Source organism: Mustela nivalis, assembly GCF_964662115.1.
Source record: "Mustela nivalis genome assembly, chromosome: 1".
Classification (NCBI taxonomy): domain Eukaryota; kingdom Metazoa; phylum Chordata; class Mammalia; order Carnivora; family Mustelidae; genus Mustela; species Mustela nivalis.
In genome coordinates, this window is record NC_139020.1 from 199,051,379 (window position 1) to 199,069,070 (window position 17,692).

Genomic DNA, 17,692 nt, shown 5'->3' on the forward strand with positions numbered 1-17,692 from the left:
AAAATCTTAAAAAAAAAAAAAAAAAGAGTTTTCTAGTACCTTTTATGTGCACCAAGGTTAAGCACTTCTGGCCCAGAGTTTTAGAAAGGAGCTGGACATTTTGGTTCTAGACAGTCAATGGGGCAGCCGCATTCCATCAGGGAATTCATGTTTTATGGCTCTGAGTGAAGAAAAGGGGAAAGCCGAGAGGAGTGCTGATTTGGACACCAGCAAGTATGCAACATGCGTATTTTTCACCCGAACCCATTCTTATAAAATACACGTCTCTCCAAGGACTGCTTTTGCTACACATCTGGCCTTTTTCTTATTTTCACAGGAATATTTTTACATTGTCCAATGTATTTTTCACTGAAAGGCAAAGAAAAGATGATTTACTTCTAATATTTAAAAAATAAAACAAGAAAGGACAAGAAGGTATTAGGAGTGTACTCTTTATTTCTCTTTGGTTTCTTAACACAAAAGACATGCGTTCTATAAATAAAAGGAAGTAAGATTTGCTGGGGGACAATGACTTGGTGGGGGGTGGGAGGAGCAGAATTGCTACCTACTCCCATCTCTGTGGCCGAGTCAAAAGGCTGGTCTTCAGCTCCCATCCTGGCTTTGATCTCAGGGGAAACCTGGAAGACAAGGCTCCGTGTGTTATCTGGGAAGGGGAAAGGCCCAAGGACAGTGAGTGTCACAGTCCTGTACTCAGAGGTGGTCCACTGAGCACAACATCTCCCCCACCCGCTGGTTACACCCTTTTCACAGTATCCTTGGGTGAGGACTCTTCACTGGGGCTCCTGGAAAGGCCAAAGAGCCAGCCCAGCCACTTGCAAACATCCTCCTCAGACTACGGAGCCGACTGCTGAAGAGTGTGCAAATGTTGGTGTTGGCTCATTTTTGTTCAGAGCTCACCTAGATCAAAACATAGGCCTCAGGTGCAGCAGTGTACCTTCCGCACCAGGAGATGGGGGTGGAGTTTGGGAGGTTACTACGAGAGCAGCAGATCGCACGGGAAATGACCTATCAGCCTCAATGGCAAAATCTGTGCCACCGTCCTGAGGAGCTGGGAAGCCTGCTCGTTAACCCACTCACTGATCCTTAACCCCTCCATGATCTGGGCTGGCCGGGACTGCTTCTAGTTCACAGAAGGGCTTGTAACAAGATGGGCACGGACACACATCTCTCTAACAGGAAACACAGACCCCACTGCCTTCCCAGTCTACCTCTGTAGACCGACTGAAAGGGACTGAGAAATGCTGGGGTTCCGCCACGAGCCCAGGCTCAACTATATCAGACTGCTGAGTCTTTTAAAATAAAAAGATAATTTTCAAGTGCTTGTAGCAGAGGCCCAGCTCCTAAGTGGCGGGTAACAAAGGTACTTCCCTCTGGATACATGGCGATTGCACATACTCGTAAACCTTGTGGTGCTGGGGTGCGAAAGACGTCTCAGGCTCACACTGTGCCTTTCTGAACACGCTTCCAGGTCACCCCAGGCAGCCATCAAAGGACGAGAGACCAGCCAGGTGGAGGATGGGGCCCTAAGAGCCAGTCTTGCATAAAAGGAACTATATCCTCTTTTAGTCTGTACTGGAAGCATTTTAAGAAAACCAGATTTTGGCAGCAGCAGTTGAAGGACAGCCCCACTGCCCAGTGCACTGGTAACACAAGAGTCCTCCTGTTTGGGTTCCACTGTGCGACACCGAGGTCCCGTCCAGGGAGGAGGAGGAAGGAGCATGGAGTCTCTTCAAGAGGTCATTTGCTAAGATCAGAGGAAGAAATATAAAATCTTGTTCTTTGCAGCAGCAAGAGATTCTTTCGGCCTTTAGTTCTCTGCCATAAAGTCAGCTTTGCTCGAATGTAAAGGCCCACCTTGCTGGTCGTTCTGCCGAGGGCTGGAGGGAAGCCAGGCCCCTGGAATTGGCGAGGGGATGGAAAAGCAGTGGACTGGGGGGGTAGATGAGGTTACTGGTCCAAGCTGGCCATGGCTGGTGGAAGGACCAAGTCCCTGGTTAGGTTCTAGAGGTACCAACGGTCAATGTACCCTAGAAGCATCACGATGAAGAAAACGATCCAGGAATGATAGGCGAGAATCCGGCCGGACCTGTTCTTTCTTTGCTGGTCAGATGAGGAATGAAAGTGGGGGTGGGGAATCTGAGTGAGTGCCATGGTGGCTGTGGGAGGTGACCACAGGGGCACCCGGAGCCTCCAGCGACCAGCTGGGAACTCCCACCTAGAAGAGTGGCCGGCTGTAAAGCAGCCCACTCGCTAAGCCTACAGTTAAAAAAAGTCCTCTGATGGCGGGTGTGAATGCGAACCCCGTGAGCACCTTGCTAGAGGACCAGTGGAGAATACACTGAGCCCGGACACACGAGGGCCTGGACACGCAAGGGCTCAGAGGCGACCCCGAGTGCCGTGCAAGGCCTCAGGACCCTGGGACCCGAACGTGGGAGCGGACGCCGCCCTTCTCGTGGTGGCGGTCTTCCACGGAGACACGTGTTCCCCTTTAGTGTCTTTCAACGTTTTCTTCTCCCAAAGAATGTTCACTTAAAAAAAAGTACTTTTCTTTCCAGTTTCTTTCAAGTGTTTCTTTGTTTCAATTTCCTTCGATTTCTTTCAAGTATCTTTTTTTTTTTCTTTTTCTTCTTCTTCTGTTGCTCCTCAACAAGATGAAAAGACCTCACTGAAATCCCGAAGCTGGACATGGGAAGAGCTTCTGTTCTCCTTGGTTACCTAGCAGTGAGGACCCAGTGCTCTGTGCCCTCGGATGGAAGAGATGCTCGTGCGCAAGCAGCCCCGGTGCTGGGGTGCCTCCGCCACAGGCAAAGAGGACACCCCAAGTCCATCCTTCCTCCCCCAGCCGCAGCCCAGCTGCCAACAGGCTGGGCCACCAGAGCCACTCCTCTGCTGACTGGCCACAGCACGGCTGGAGAGCAGCAGGTGAGGAGGAGTGTCAGACGGCAGGCCTTCTGCAAGCGGCAGGTGGGAGCTGGCCTTGGATGGAGCCCGTGTACGTGTGGACCAGCACAGCAGTCCCGTCGCCAGCTGCGGAACCCAGAAGGGCTCTGCCCCACGCGGTGCACCTTGGTGACCTAGGCTTGACGGTCCCCAGGGCAGCGCGGAGAGGGAGGATGTAAGCACCTGGAAAAGCCGTACCTCCAGCGAGCTCACATTCACCCCGTCTTCTGGTCTACCCCCTCTCCCAAGAGGGCCTGTCCCTGGAAGGGAGCGCCTACGTTTGTACCAGATCCCTACCCCGCCACATCCCCCCTCCGCCTTAGATAGTGAGGAGGGGGATGCAGCCCACACCCACGCCCCCCTCGTGACAGGCCATGGGGGCCATGAATGTCCAGCGGTCCGTCTCCGGGTCGTACATCTCCACCGAGCTGAGGTTTGACTGTCCGTCATAGCCCCCCACGGCATAGAGGCGCCCGCAGCTGGCCACCAGGGACACCCGGCTCCGGCGTGTGTGCATGGGCACGATCAGGCACCACTGGTCGGCCACAGAGCTGTACATCTCGGCGATGCTGAGGAAGCCGGAGCCGTCATAGCCCCCGCAGACGAACATCTTGCTTCCCAGGGAGGCGGCCCCGTGCCGGCAGCGCTTGTTGAGCATGCCGGCGGCCGGGTGCCAGGTGGCCGTGTGCTGGTTGTAGTGCTCCACCTGCAGTGGGGAGAGAGGCCCAGGTCCGCAAGTCAGAGGCTGAGCCCGAGTGCGGCACGTGGCGGGGCCTCGAAGTGCCCAGAGGCAGCCTCCAGGGAGAGGCCCGCGCACTGCCCCTGATGCCCACTTTCTGCAACGGCACCCCTGCTCCTGGGCTGATCCACAGAGAGCACCTACTCTGACCCCTGCTGTCTTACTTCCCGGGAAACAACGGCGTTGCCCAAGGAGGCACTCCTGCGGGGTCCCGGGGACGGGAGGAGAGCAGGGTCTCCTGAAATCCGTCCAGAGCGCAGCCCTGACGGACATCACGGACCTACTACTAGACGGCAGTTGAGGTTTTTTTAAAGAGAATAAGTGCAATTTCATGGGACGCCTGAGTGGCTCAGTGGGTTAAGCATCTGCCTTCTGCTCAGGTCATGACCCCAGGGTCCTGGGATCGAGTCCCACCATCGGGCTCCCTGCTCCACAGGGCACCTGCTTCTCCCTCTGCTTGCTTCTCACTCTGCTCCCCCTGCTTGTGCTCTCTCTCTGACAAATAAATAAAATCTTAAAAAAAAAAAAAAAAAAAGAATAAATGTAATTTCAAATAAATTATCCAGAATACAACTATTCGCAAATCCGCCCTATCTAGAGTTGAGCTTACTCCGGGCAGCGGTTCAGTGGAGAATGGAGCGGGGCGAGCGGGGGACGGCGCGGCTATACTCTTCCCCTCCTCTGCATACCCTGGCTCCACTCTCGGAAGAAATCTCAGAGCGCGTGGCAGACGGCCCGAAACCTCCCTAGATGACGCTCTGCCCAGTTATTGCAAGGCTGAAGTTTCTTTAAAAAAACTGCCTTTCAAAATTACACTCAAAGGTGGAGGACACTTGGGTGTCTCAGTCGGTTAAGCATCCGACTCTTGATTTTGGCACAGGTCATGATCTTTCAGGGCTGTGAGACTGAGCCTTGCGCTGGGCTCCACGCTCAGCAGGGAGTCTGCTTCTCTCCTTCTCCCTCTCCCTCTGCCCCTCACCCCACTTGAATTTGTGATCTCTCTTCAAAATAAATCTTTAAAGACAGAATTATTCCTTGAAGATGGGAGGAGTGAGTGCCCTTAGTCCCAGGGGAGCCCACACTCACGCTGCTGAAGATCTGCAGCCCGTCGTGGCCGCCCGACACATAGATCCTGCCCTCAAACACCGTCACCCCTGCAGCACTGCGACTTGAGCTCATCGGGGTCACCACCGTCCACCTGCAGGAAAGAGCCAGACGAGGGAAGCCATGAGATGCAGTGTTGCTGTCCTCCCAGGACAGCTCGGAAGCGGCTGGGCAAACTGTACAGCGCTCCTTCTCACCCTGGACAATCTCCCCACCTCTATAGGCAAGTCCCTCCCTCTTACTCCTGCCCAGTCCTGGGAATGGGGCCACTGGCCATCTAGCTGTCCTTCTCAGATTCAACGTTTTTATGGCCCTCTTCTCCTTTATCTTCAACATTCCTGTGGTCACCAAGTCCTTCTGGCCAGACTTCTAGTCATTGCTTGTTCCCACCCCCATTACCGCTGGCCTAGCTTGGGCCTCCCCTCGCACAACCTGCCACAGCCTCTGTACAGGAGGCCTGGCTTTGAGACCCCGCCCACCCCGACGCCGTGTGGCATGCCCCTCCGGTGGCTACTCACTGTTTCCTCCAGGGCAGAGTCTGAGTTCCCTGTGCAGTTCTTTTTTTTCTCAGGCCTCACTTATTTGCACTTTCCCCTCCTGCCATGTGCCGCCCACGCCGGCTCCTCATTCACAACGAGCACCTTCCTTCCTCTGGGCCTCTCCTCGTGCTGTCTCCCTGCCTACCATGCGCATCTCCCACTGTCCGCGATGGGCCTCCTCTCAGAAGTCATCCCTGCCGCCCTGCCGCTCCCTGCCAGCTGTGGTAGAGATAAAGGTGCTCCCAGGAGGTCCAGGCAGGCCCCACAGGGTAGGCTAATCACGATGTACCCGGGACCCCAGCAGACCAGCTGCTACTTTTTTTTTTAAGATTTTATTTATTCACTTATTTGAGAGAGAGAGAGCACAAGCAAGCAGAGAGAGAGAGAGAGGAGGAAGCAGGCTCCCTGCTGAGCAGAGAACCCAATGCGGGGCTCGATCCCAGGACCCTGAGATCGTGACCTGAGCTGAAGGTAACCCACTGAGCCACCCAGGCGCCCCCCAGCTGCTACTTTTAAGGATCTCAGACACCCAGCCTGACACACAGTAAGTTGGTTAAGTGAATGGGATGTTGGCTGAAAAGCATTCGGATGAAGCCATTTAATGAACTGGCTTATGAGAAGATTCAAATACTGAAATGAAAAATTCGGGCTAATGTTGCCAGCTGTTTTCCAAAGAGTAGTCCACAAAATAAGATGGTGACAGGCATTACGTAAGATGAGATTCAACAGATTTCTTTACTGCCGAATTTTTCAGTCTTTAAATTGTTACTATGTTTGATGGAAATTAAGAACTCTGGCGGTACAGACATCATTGCCTTCCAAGCTTATCCGACTACGTAACATTTCTTTCTTTCTTTCTTTTTTTTTTAAATATTTTATTTATTTATTTGTTAGAGAGAGAGAGAGCAAGCACAGGCAGACAGAGCAGCAGGCAAAGGCAGAGGCAGAGGGAGAAGCAGGCTCCCTGCCGAGCAAGGAGCCCAATGTGGGACTCGATCCCAGGACACAGGGATCATGACCTGAGCCGAAGGCAGCCACTTAACAAACTGAGCCATCCAGGCGTCCCCAATGTAACATTTCTTGCCCCCCTAAATCACATCCAACCCAAATCATACCTCTCCTACTTGGGAAAGTGATGTTCATTTATTCCTCATTTCCTTCCACTTGCATTTCCATTAAAATGGGCGATTTAACAAAGAAGTACACACTGTTAAGTAAACACCTTCAACCACCTAGGTAGACTAGTTTGTTTTTAAAATTTAGTCAATCCTGCATTCAGGAACTAGAAGTTATTAAGTACCGATTATATACAAAGTACTATAGGGACTGAAATGGTAAGATACTCTGTATCCTTCAGGAGTTTAAATGAAGACCCTGCAGTTCTAATTCTCATACTGTCCGTTTAACCAGTTCCAGTTTTCCCAGGGGAGCTGCAGGCGAGCAGGTCTCCTTACTTGTCTGTCTCAGGCGAGTAGGTCTCCACAGAGCTGAGAGAAGAGTTGCCATCATAGCCCCCACAGACATAGATCTGTCCATCCAGCACGACCGTCCCCATGGCACTGAAAAAGACAGAGCTGTCATGTAGACGGGCCTCAGACCTCCTGGGCCAGCCTTGCACGCTGCCTGGAGATCCAGCTGCCCACCACAGCCTCTTTCTAGAGCAGACCCAAATCCCACGTGTGCGACTAAGTGTAGAACAGAGGGGAAAGCAGCTGCTCTGCAGTGCCACCTGTTGGGGTTCCCTCGGGAGCCCTCTCCACCCTGGATGTATCTGAAACGTTCATCTTCTACTTCGTGTGCTCACGGTCTCATTACATCAAGGTCCTCTCCCTCCTGCTCAAAAAGCCATCCTTGCCTCAACAACTGTCAGTCAGTCCCTCCTGACCCCAGGCTGCCAGAGCAGCTTCTTTATCTCAGGCCTTGTCATCGTCGTGGTCACTCATTCACCCCTGGCGTCCCATGAGGCACTCAGGAGGCGTGCTGTCCTGGGCCCTAGAGTCACAGTGCCGAGCGAGCCAAAGCTCCTGTCCGCAGGGGCTCATTCTGGAGCCTGGGGGTGCTGGGAAGTCACCTGTCGCCTCTTTAACAAGTGGGGACCTCCTGGAAGACAGGGTCTCCCTCTGTTGACTCTGACCATGCTTCGTGTACTGCTTTGTACGGGACAGGCCTTCAATATGGGTTTGCTTTATTAGCCTGACTTTCCTATTTAATTCACTGCGAAGTTTGACAAATGTCTTTTCATGGCAGATGTGGCACTGACCGCCACTACTTTGTCCCTGTGGGTGACGCTATGCTCCCCTTGTGCACTGATGGAGGTCCTCTACATTCGCCATCCTCCCCCCAACCACACCTGCCAAGGAAGTGCCACCACCTTCACGGTACAGACGAGCAGCCACGGCTGGGGAGGCTGGCTCCTTCTCTGGGCTGCCCAGTGACAGGCATGCCTCGGATGAGCATGAGCTCACTCCCATGCTGCCCACCGTGCCCCCCTCTTCCCAGATCAAAGACCCAGCAGTCTGGCATAATCAGAAAATCTGTTCTACATAATGCCTCAAGAGAAATTAGACATGTGTGCCAAGCTGCCCGATTCACTGTTTTCAAATCTGATGCTGGAGAAGATTCAAAATGAATCTGGGTGGCTGACAAACAGGAAAATAAAATATGCCAGGTTTAACAGCCACCTTTCAAACGTACACAGGAAACCAAGCTGATCCCCGTAATGTCCCTTTGAGTGACACCGTAAAAGACCCCCTCAACTGGCCCGGAAGAGGAAAAGGACTTTTGCCTCAGGCAAGGATGGTGGGAAGACCACAAATTCACTAGATACTGTCATGTGCTTCCAGAAGTGGACAGAAGGAACAACACAGTAGTTCAGCAACCATATGAGGGAGAAGAGTCAGAGAACTGAGTGAGGTTAACTATCAACCGGGTGATAAAGCCAGTGTGAAGACGGAGGAGGCCTGCTTGGTCCACCAGAGGAAGCCTGGCCTGGACCACTGCAGGCGAGGGGAAAGATGATGGCAGGAAGGAGCTTGTCACCACTAGCAGGACAGAGAGCCGTGTGGGACGGTAGGAAAGAAGTGACTCAGAACAGTTTTTGGCAGCCTGTAATTTCAAAGGGATGAAACGGAGCCGGGTCTTTGCTAATAAGAGGGCATTAACCACAGCGAGGGAAGGGGATGCCCGGAGGACTCTTCTCCCAGACAACACTCCAAACTCTGTGACATCAAAGCAAGGAATTTGCCCAGAGCAGACACCCAGAGAAGAACGGGCTGCAGTAAAAGCAAAAAAGGCACTCATGGCTGGGGAAATGGAGCAATGAGTCATCCGAGGCCACAGAAGCCTGTGAGACGCCCAAGGACAGAAAAGGGAAGCACTGAGGTATGGGGAGGAAGGAACGGGGAGGGTGTTAGCTCAGGGAGGAGCCGATCATGTATACAAATTTTTCTTCCCAAACAAACCTACTGTGACCCTTTGTGAATCTGGTCTTACCGGTACAAAGGCAGACTCCTCCCTGCTCAAGGCCACACACTAACATTGCAAAACATGCTATGTGCGCCTCCTGGCCTGACTTCTTCTTCCTCACCACACAGGCAGTTGCTTGATCTTACACTCACAACAACCAGAGCAGGGTCAGACAAAGGGGCCTATCAGGCAAATGCTTAGGCCACAGAATTTACAAAGCAGAAATGCCCTCAAAGAGCATCTGCCCCAGTCGTTTTCAAACTGCCCCTTTCAAAAACAACTCCTGTGACTTTCCCCCTAAAGTTGGGCATCTGTCACGGAAGCTCGACTCATGAGAGAGATGCAGAACTGTTCTGGTTACTGGGGTACGGACTGCCTCCTCCATCAGCCCCAGAAGAGAGAGCTGAGCGCTGCTTGAAGCTGCTGACCCGGGGTGGCCCCACGGAGGGCAGAAGAACAGAAGACCCTGTCCAGTGATCCCTCCTACTCCAGAGCCCAGCTGTGCACATGCTCCCCACATGCCTGACGGAAGGGAAGAGGCCGCCTCCCCTTCAGCAGAAGGCTGAATGGAGGTGCCATTCAAATGCCCTCCAACTCCTCTTCAGGAAATATAGCAGGCAAGTGACAGAGGAGACAAGTATCTGGAGTGTGTTAAGAGACATAAATCCGGTCCACCTATGTGCTCACACCTGGCGGAGGGAGGAGGGGACTGAGAGAAGCACGTTGCTATGGCTCAGGTACTCGCAGCGTGGGAGAAGCACGGGTGTGGGGGTGGGGCGAGAGTATAAGGGACAATGCTGCTCACGTCTTTTCATCACTAATAAAGTTAAACCCTCCTTACTCTTCAAGTTTCACCTGTAATCTTCCGGATGTTTCCATCCAGTTTCTTTCCCTTTTGGAAATCTACCATAACATATGTTTCAGTCCTTATCTGACACATAAATAACAATACAACTTCTACATGTCTGTGTGTCCTCAACGGACAAGGCAAGGATTTTACTTTGGAGCAGATGGGGGCGAGCTCCAGGTAGGTGCTGGCAGTGGCTGGTCTAGCCACAGGAAACCGCCAGGCCAGCTTGTGTTTTGTATTACTCTGTGCCCCTGCCCGTCTAGCATGGCGCTCCCCAGACGCTCAGTGTGTGCGCTCGGGCTGCCCAAGTGGCTTCCAGAATACCTCCTCTTGCTATTCATGCTCCGCACTCTGGTCCACGTGTCCGTCTCTGGGTTGTAGACCTCCACGGTGCTCAGCCGCAGCTGGCCGTCATACCCGCCGATGGCATAGAGAAGCCCATTCACCACAGCCACACCGACGCGGCTGCGGGCTGTCGTCATGGGATGGCACTTCTCCCAGCGATTGGCAATGGGGTCGAACACTTCTACCACATTCAGGGAATCACCTGCATAAAAATTTGCTACTCAAATTAAAACAAATGAGACCACGTGTTTAGATCACAGCTGTTGGGCATTGATTACATGGAACGTTTGACTTGGCTCTATCGGCTCTCCCCACAGAAATGCTCAAGCCACATGGGCCCACTAAAACGCTTCAGCCTTGCTAACCTCAAACCGAATTCTTTAAGGAAAATCAGAATCAGACAGGAAGCGTTTAGTTTTAAGCTACAATAAGGTATTCCACCCCCTTAAGGCCAAAGTGGAAGGGAAATGGACACACTCTCCCCACAGTGCAGGGGGCATGCCCAGAGGGAAGAACCTGGGTTCCCCTGCTGCCTTCACTTATTAGCATGTGACCCTGGGCAAGTTGCTTTGTATCCCCATCTTCTACTCTCACATGCGACATGGAGATAATCTCTATGGCAGAGCTGTCGTCAGGATTAAATGGCAGAAAAGCACCTAACGTAGTTGTAGAACACATTACGTGCTCAACAAATGGTAGTTACAGTCAGCAGGAATGATGAGTCCAACCCTGACATTTACAACAGGGTGTTTTTTGGATCAAATAAAGTCATCTCCTCCCTGTTCTATCCCACCGTGGGGCACTTCACACCTACCACAGCCCAGCATCTACCAGCTGAGGTCGTCCCTTTTCCAGGATACATGGTCAACAAGCATAGGGTAAGCAGACTAGCACCCACCTCTCATTAACCTTCAATTAAAAACAGAACTGCTCAGGACTGCCCACCACCTGCCCCCCTCCATGAGCCTGGACTGACCTTGAGGAAAGGCCCGGCCTTCACGTGGGAAGTGACACCGCCCTTTGCCACCAACTGTGCCACCAAGATCCAGGAGTCCACAATGCCCCTCCCTGTGCCTGGGTGTGCAGGAGGGCAGGGGGCCTCACGGGCTTGCCTGAGAACTTGGCTGGGTGAGTGGCCAAGAACATGCCGACTCTAAAGCCTGCATGCGCTGCACGGGAGACAGCAGGTGGTGAGAAAGTGGGGATTATGGTTAGGGGCAACTCTGTGTATTTGGAGAATTTCCCTACTCATGGTGACAGGCTCAGTCTAACCCCAGATATCCATTGGACCAAATGTGACTCTCATCACAGGCAGCGGGTAACAGAGTTGGGTCTCGGACTGCACGCTCTCCACGGCTGGAATTTGGCTCTGATACTCTGATTCAATGGTATTCACACCTGACACCCTTTCACTGTCCAGCATAGCAGCTGCATCAATCAGGAGATACCAGGGTGGCGACACATGGAGGAAGGGAGCCAGAGGACCAGGCTAGGTTGTTTGGTGCTTTTTCATCCAAAGTCCAAGACAGGGCCCTGCAAAGGGGAGCTGCAAGATACCTGCTGAGTTGAGGCCCCCCACGGCATAGATAAGGCCCGTGATGGACGTGCAGCAGCGAGGCCGAGTTCTGAAAGCTGGCAGGTGGGGCCGGCGCTCTGGCATGAGGTGATAGTCCTTGGCTTCGTCTACCAGGTCCCTGGAATAAGGTGCAGGATGTCACAAAGCCAGGTATCCTCCCCACATGGTCTACATTTGTATTTCCGAGTCTGGTCGCCCCACCCCCAACTGGAGGGGAAACATGCGAGGAGAAGCATTCTGGAAGGTTTGGTCTTGAACCCAGGTGAGTCCAGGCGGAAGCACAGCTCCTGAAACATCCTCAGAATCGGAGGGGCGAGATGAGCAGAGTAATCAGAGCGACTATCTTCTAATAGGCACACACTGGCAGGAGAACAGGGTAGTGGCTACGACAGCTGGCGCTGGGGAGTTCGAGAAGCAGCCTGCATCCTGTCTGCCAAGACCCAGCTCTTCCTTCCTATCCCTCTGGCTCGCACCCCGCAAAGTGCCATTTCTCACCCAGACTGTGGCAGAAGCCGACTGCTGCTGACCGACTGCCCTGCCTCCAGCCCTGCCTCTCCATCCCACCCCCCACACTATCGCCCAAGCCGTCGAAGAACCTTCAATAGCTACCTGCTGCCTTCAGAAAGAAGTTCAAACTCAACAGCCCTCTTGGACTGCTTATCACGGGGTCCCCCCACCTGCAGTCACACCACCTCCTCCTGCCATACGCCTTTATGTGGCTCGCGCACAGACACTGACTTCCTCTGAACTCGCTGTGAATATGACAGGCTGTTTGGAGGAAGGTGAACATTTTCCTTTGCTGTTCTACTTTTATAATGACGCTCCCATATGGCTACTGCCTTCCTGGCTGTTTCGGGAGCTCTGCTCTGCCACGTTGTCACTGATGTACCTTGGGTAAGTTTCCCCTGCTGGTAAACACCACCTCCCCCCTTGCCTATCATTGTAGGCAGGCCCAAACCCACCTGAGGCCAGTGCACTAATGTTTACTAGAGACAACGAGGAGCCTCAGGGAGTCACCACTAAGTCAACTCCTGGAGATGCTAGAAGATCCTCAGGGAGTGCAGGGGAGGAGGCCCCTTCTGCCTCCATGCCTCCTCATGGCACATTTACTTGCCCAAGGGATCGACTTGGGCTCTTCCATGGTCTAGACCCAAGGCAGGTCAATCTGCGTGCCGTGAATTAGGACTGACCGTGTCAAATTCTTCTGCCCCTGAGCTGGGACACACACAGCCTAGGAGCCCAAGCCCCTTCTCCGCCAGGCCCCCTTGCCCCCGGCAGCGTCCTATGCGGGCCAGTCCTCGCTCACCTGCACTTGTGGCAGCAACGCACCAGGTCATCCTGCTGCACGCGGTCTGACAGGAACTGGGGCCGGCAGAGGGGCAGGCGGATATTGGACAGCAGCTCAGGGAGGCACGGCCCCCTCTGCTCCCGGTCATATCTGACCCAGGCCAACGCAGCTTCAAAGACCTGCCGTGGCGGAAAGTGCAAGCCGTTTAGTAACCCCTCGCTTCTGGGGCCACGTCCCCGGGCCCCCAGTCTCAACCCCTGCACTCCCTATACGGAGGCAGTCCCACGGGCCCCTCCATCTTTCCTCCCACTTGTCTCCTGAAGTCACTGCTTTCTGCTTCCCCAATCTCCCCGTGTGGCCCAGCCTCTTGAAAGGCAAGCCTCAGTGGCTGTAACAGCTTCCCGGCTTTCATTATGTCTTCCTAATGGAAAGCTGCCAGGGGCTCCTTCCTCCTTTCTGCATGTCACCACACTGGCCGCTTGTCTTCGCTCCTCGGCCCCCTCCACCCTCTGCTCTCCCAGGCTGGCTACTTCTCTGTCCACACATACCCCTGCATTGTGAAGGCCCCTCAAATCCTCCTCTTCATCTAAACCCGCCCCCCTTTCCTTAAGGCCTGGTTCCAGATCGACGCACTCTGGAGCTTTCCCTAAGGGCTCCAGCCACAAGGGTACATCCCTCTAGAACCCTGGATCCAACGTATCACCGATAAACGAGCTGCCCTGGGTCATGTTCATCAGTGGAAGAGCTCGGGACAGGGCTCGCTCTTGGGACAGGCTCTTCCCTGAACCTTATAGCGTCCACACGGCCACACTCGGGCACCCTTTTCTACTGTTCTTCGGATATTAGGGAAATGAGCTGACTAACCTCCCAACAGCTTGCCTCCTGGGACCTGGGGCTCCTCCCGCTGAAGCAGAGCTTCCCAGCAGGCCAGGACTCCACACGGCAAGCGTCCCGAGCTGCTCTGCCCGGGGCCTGGGTTAGGTTTTCCAGTGACCGGAGCAGCGGACGCCTTGCCGCAGACGAGCTCCCGGCGCCTGCAGGGGCAGGTCCAAGCATCTCACCCCCGCACCAGAGCCCTTCGCCGTCCAGTCCTGGCCACCCTCTGCTCCAAGTATCATCTACTTTGTCCTCTCCCGGTGCCTGCACCACACCTCTGCTGACCAAAGGGATTGCCCTTTGCTCCTCTCTGACTGCTAATACCCTGTGTTCTCCTTTATTCACTCTTCTTGAGAACCCCACAAGAGGTCTCCTTTGTCCTTCGAGGACCCTAGCCATTCAAATGCTTTGCCTCTTCCATCGGTTTCATTCTGCTGTGCTCCCCACTGCCTCCAATCCTTTCCCCTCCATAACTGATGTCAATAGGCCTCTGACACTGCTCCGTCTCCCCCAACCTCGCGCTCAGGGCCCCTCTGGCCTGCTTCCTCCGTGCGGTCTCACCCAGCATGGGCTCTGCGGGTTCTGAGATGGGTGCCCTCAGCACTCATGCTGTGCACCTTCCTCCCTTAATCACACCCATCTGGAAAAAGTCTCTTCCCTGGTGAGGTCCAGCTCCATAAGTGGACCCTACAGCAGCATATGCCGCTGCAGGAGCTGGCTGGTCCTTTCCTTTCCTTTTTATTTATTTATTTTTTAAAGTTTATCTATTCTTTTTAGTAATCTCTATGCCCAACATCGAGCTCAGACTCACAACCCCAGATCAAGAGCCAGCCAGGCACCCCCTGGTGGGTCCATTCTAACTTCGTGGCTGCTAATCTCATCAGGCCCTACTTCCCACCAAGCCCCTCTTCCTTTCCCTGGTGTCATCTATTTCCTCTCCTGCTCCCAGAGGGCTGGCTCATGCCTTTTCATCTCCCCTCACATTTCTCACCCTCCTCCCGATCCTTATTCCCAGCTAAGAAAGTAGACACGCAGCAGAAGAGAATGTCAGCAGGCTTTGCCAGCTTCTCCCTGTGCCCCTGGCTGTGGAGGTTCTCCCTTCCGCGGAGGTGGACGGGAGTGGCTGGTGCTCCCAGCAGGGACACCCCTTAAGCCCTCGACTCAGCCTCCTCTTGCTTCCTCCAGGACGTCACGCCAGCAGCCATTCTCCCTTTCCTCCTACGTCACCGACTCTTCCCTCTCTTCTGGAAAATTCCCACCAGTAGTCAAATATACTGCCATTTCTCTCACCTTAAAAAAAACAAACCAATCCCTTCCAACTTCATATTCCTCCCCAGTAATTGCCCCAGTGCTCTGCTCCCCTTTAGAGGAAGACTTTTAAAGAATTATCTATGCTAATATCCAGTGGCAGCATTATTTCTAATAGTAAATATGGGAAATCACTGGAACTTCTAAGAATAAGGGGTGTGATGTTGATAAAATCCACTGAGGGGCGCCTGGGTGGCTCAATCAGTTAGGCATCTGCTTTTAGCTCAGGTCATGATCCCAGAGTCCCGGGCCTGAGCCCCACATCAGGCTCCCTGCTCAGCACGGAGTCTGCTTCTCCTTCTCCCACTCCCCCTGCTCATCCTCTCTCTCTCTCACTCAAATAAATAAATAAGATCTTTTAAAAAAAATCCACTGAATGTTAGACACTGAAATGGATATAAAGGTCTCATGAAACACGAACACAGTATAATGAAACAAACCCATAATAAACAAGCCGCACATGCATTATGGTCTTCATGAAAAAAACAGAGATTAGAGAGGCAGCCCCCACGTGCCCTGCACACGGCTATCACGCTCTACACACCTGCTCCTCTGACTTCACGTTCAGCTCGTCCCGAGACACCAGCTCGAGCACGTCTTCCAAGGGCAGGGCCAGGAATTCTTCCGACATGGACACCTCCACGAAGTGCTGGTGGATGAAGCTGTTGGCCGCGTCATACAGCACGGCGCACATCATGGTCTCGGCAAACTGGCGGACGCCCAGGCAATTTTTGGGGTGAAGACTTTTGCCATTAGAAAAGAGGGGAAAAAAAAAGTTAGAGGAAGAATGGTATCTTCGATCATTCTCAGGTTGGTTCTGGGGAGAGCTAAAGAATGCAGAAAACCCAGCTTTGCTGTCTGGTTGGCTGCAAACTCCCTACACGATCCCAGGTACACTGCTCAGGGACTCCATTGTGAAGGTTTACAATGAAGACAGTTTTATCCTCACAGTCCCTGCCTCTTGGACCTCGTGCTCAGTGCATCTAGGGGGGATGAGCTCTCTGGGAAGTCCTGGGAAGCAGCTATGAAGACAGCAGAAGAATATGCACTGGAAAACCTGTTTGCTTTCCCTTAGGTCATTGACATTCTTCTTCTTCTTTTTTAAGATCTTATTTATTTATTTGAAAGAGAGAGACAGACAGAGATGGTGAGAGAGAGCATGAGTGGGGAGGAGAGGGAGAAGCAGACTCCCACCAAGCAAGGAGCCTGATATGGTGCTCGATCCCAGGATCCCGAGATCATGACCTGAACCAAAGGCAGAGGCTTAACCAACTGAGCCACCCAGGTGCCCAGGCCACTGATACTCTTGGTCGAACACCTACCTGTTCCCCAGGAGGGCACTGAAGTTGTAGAATGAGAGTTTATTGTTTTTTTTTTTTTTAATTTTTGAAGATTTTCTTTATTTATTTGACAGAAACAGAGCGAGCACAAGCAGGCAGAGCAGCAGACAGAGGGAGAGGAGAAACAGCCTCTCCGCTGAGCAGGGAGCCTGATACGGGGCTCGATCCCATGACCCTGGGATCATGACCTGAGCTGAAGGCTGCCACTTAACCTACTGAGTCACCCACATACCCCTAGAATAAGAGATTAAACCATGCAGAGAGATGACTTCTCTAACATCAGGATCCTTACATTCCATCTTCTGTCAACGGCAAGAAACTCTATGGGTCTAACAGGACACCTAGGAACGACAGCAGCAGCTACCGCTCACTCAGCACCATCAGGGCACCCAGTACTTCTCCAGCCAGAACCTTTTCAACAGTGCTACAGAGCAATCATTATTTCCACTTTTAGATGGAAAACTGAGGCTCAGAGAAACTAAGAATGTGCTCCCAGTCCTCTCCAAGTAAGTGGTGGTGCGGATGAATCCCGTATCCGTTCCCAAGACTTGGAGACAGACCTGCCCTCGCTGGGGCCATGTGGGTACATTCGGGCCCTGCGTCCCACCAGGTGACACGGAGGGCTCCTCAAGTGTCCATAACAGCCTCACCTGGAAAAAGGTAAGGATAACAGCTAGCCAGCTCCCACACCTGTGGCCACGCTTAAGCAAGAATGTGGCAAAAGCACTCAGCATGGTGTTTGGCGTAAAGTCAGCTACTGTCTTAATTTTTTATCGTGATTGTTCTTCTTACTACTACTGCATCTGACAAAATTTCAAATGCACCCAAATTGGTTCTGAAATCTTGGTGATAGCGGGAGACCCTGAGGATGGGGTTTTCTTGTTTTGACTTTGCGACTGATAATCTGTGGAGGGAGAGGGTGTTTATCGGATGGAAAGGGCCCGGGTTTTCTTTATTAGACTGCCTGCTTTCCTTCCCTGCCATGTTGTTTGTTTATTTATTTTTAAAGATTTTATTTATTTGACAGAGAGAGAAAGAGAGCACGCTAGCACAAGCAGGGGGAGTGGCAGGGAGAGGGAGAAGCAGACTTCCCACCCAGCAGAGAGCCTGAGGTAGGCTTGATCCAAGGACGTCAAGATCATGACCTGAGCCTGAAGGCAGTCACTTAACCGACTGAGCCACCCAGGTGCCTCACCCCGCCACACTGCTTAAAGTAACAGGCAGAGTTATATTCGCTAGTCAACAGTCACCACTGTCCCCCAGCTGCAGAGTCTCTGAAGGGCCGAGTCCCTCAGGAGCCTGCCTTTGGGATAATCTAAATT

At 52.9% G+C, this 17,692-nt stretch overlaps 1 protein-coding gene across 4 annotated transcripts in view; it reads right to left on the minus strand.

The window, feature by feature from the left end:
* Positions 1 to 415: 415 nt before the first annotated feature.
* Positions 416 to 17,692, minus strand: part of KLHL18 (kelch like family member 18) — a 53,906-nt gene continuing 36,629 nt past the window's right edge. The window contains exons 4-10 of one of the 4 annotated variants that reach the window (XM_082705146.1): positions 15,575 to 15,773; positions 12,865 to 13,025; positions 11,540 to 11,676; positions 9,962 to 10,184; positions 6,777 to 6,881; positions 4,766 to 4,877; positions 416 to 3,646 (exon numbers count right to left, since the gene is read on the minus strand). In XM_082705146.1, coding sequence (XP_082561272.1) covers positions 3,260 to 3,646; positions 4,766 to 4,877; positions 6,777 to 6,881; positions 9,962 to 10,184; positions 11,540 to 11,676; positions 12,865 to 13,025; positions 15,575 to 15,773 — 1,324 coding nt within the window. In that variant the 3' untranslated portion in view covers positions 416 to 3,259. Of the gene's footprint in view, positions 3,647 to 4,765; positions 4,878 to 6,776; positions 6,882 to 9,961; positions 10,200 to 11,539; positions 11,677 to 12,864; positions 13,026 to 15,574; positions 15,774 to 17,692 lie in introns of all 4 variants that reach the window. The other 3 variants (XM_082705145.1, XM_082705148.1, XM_082705147.1) reach the window with 3 other exon arrangements.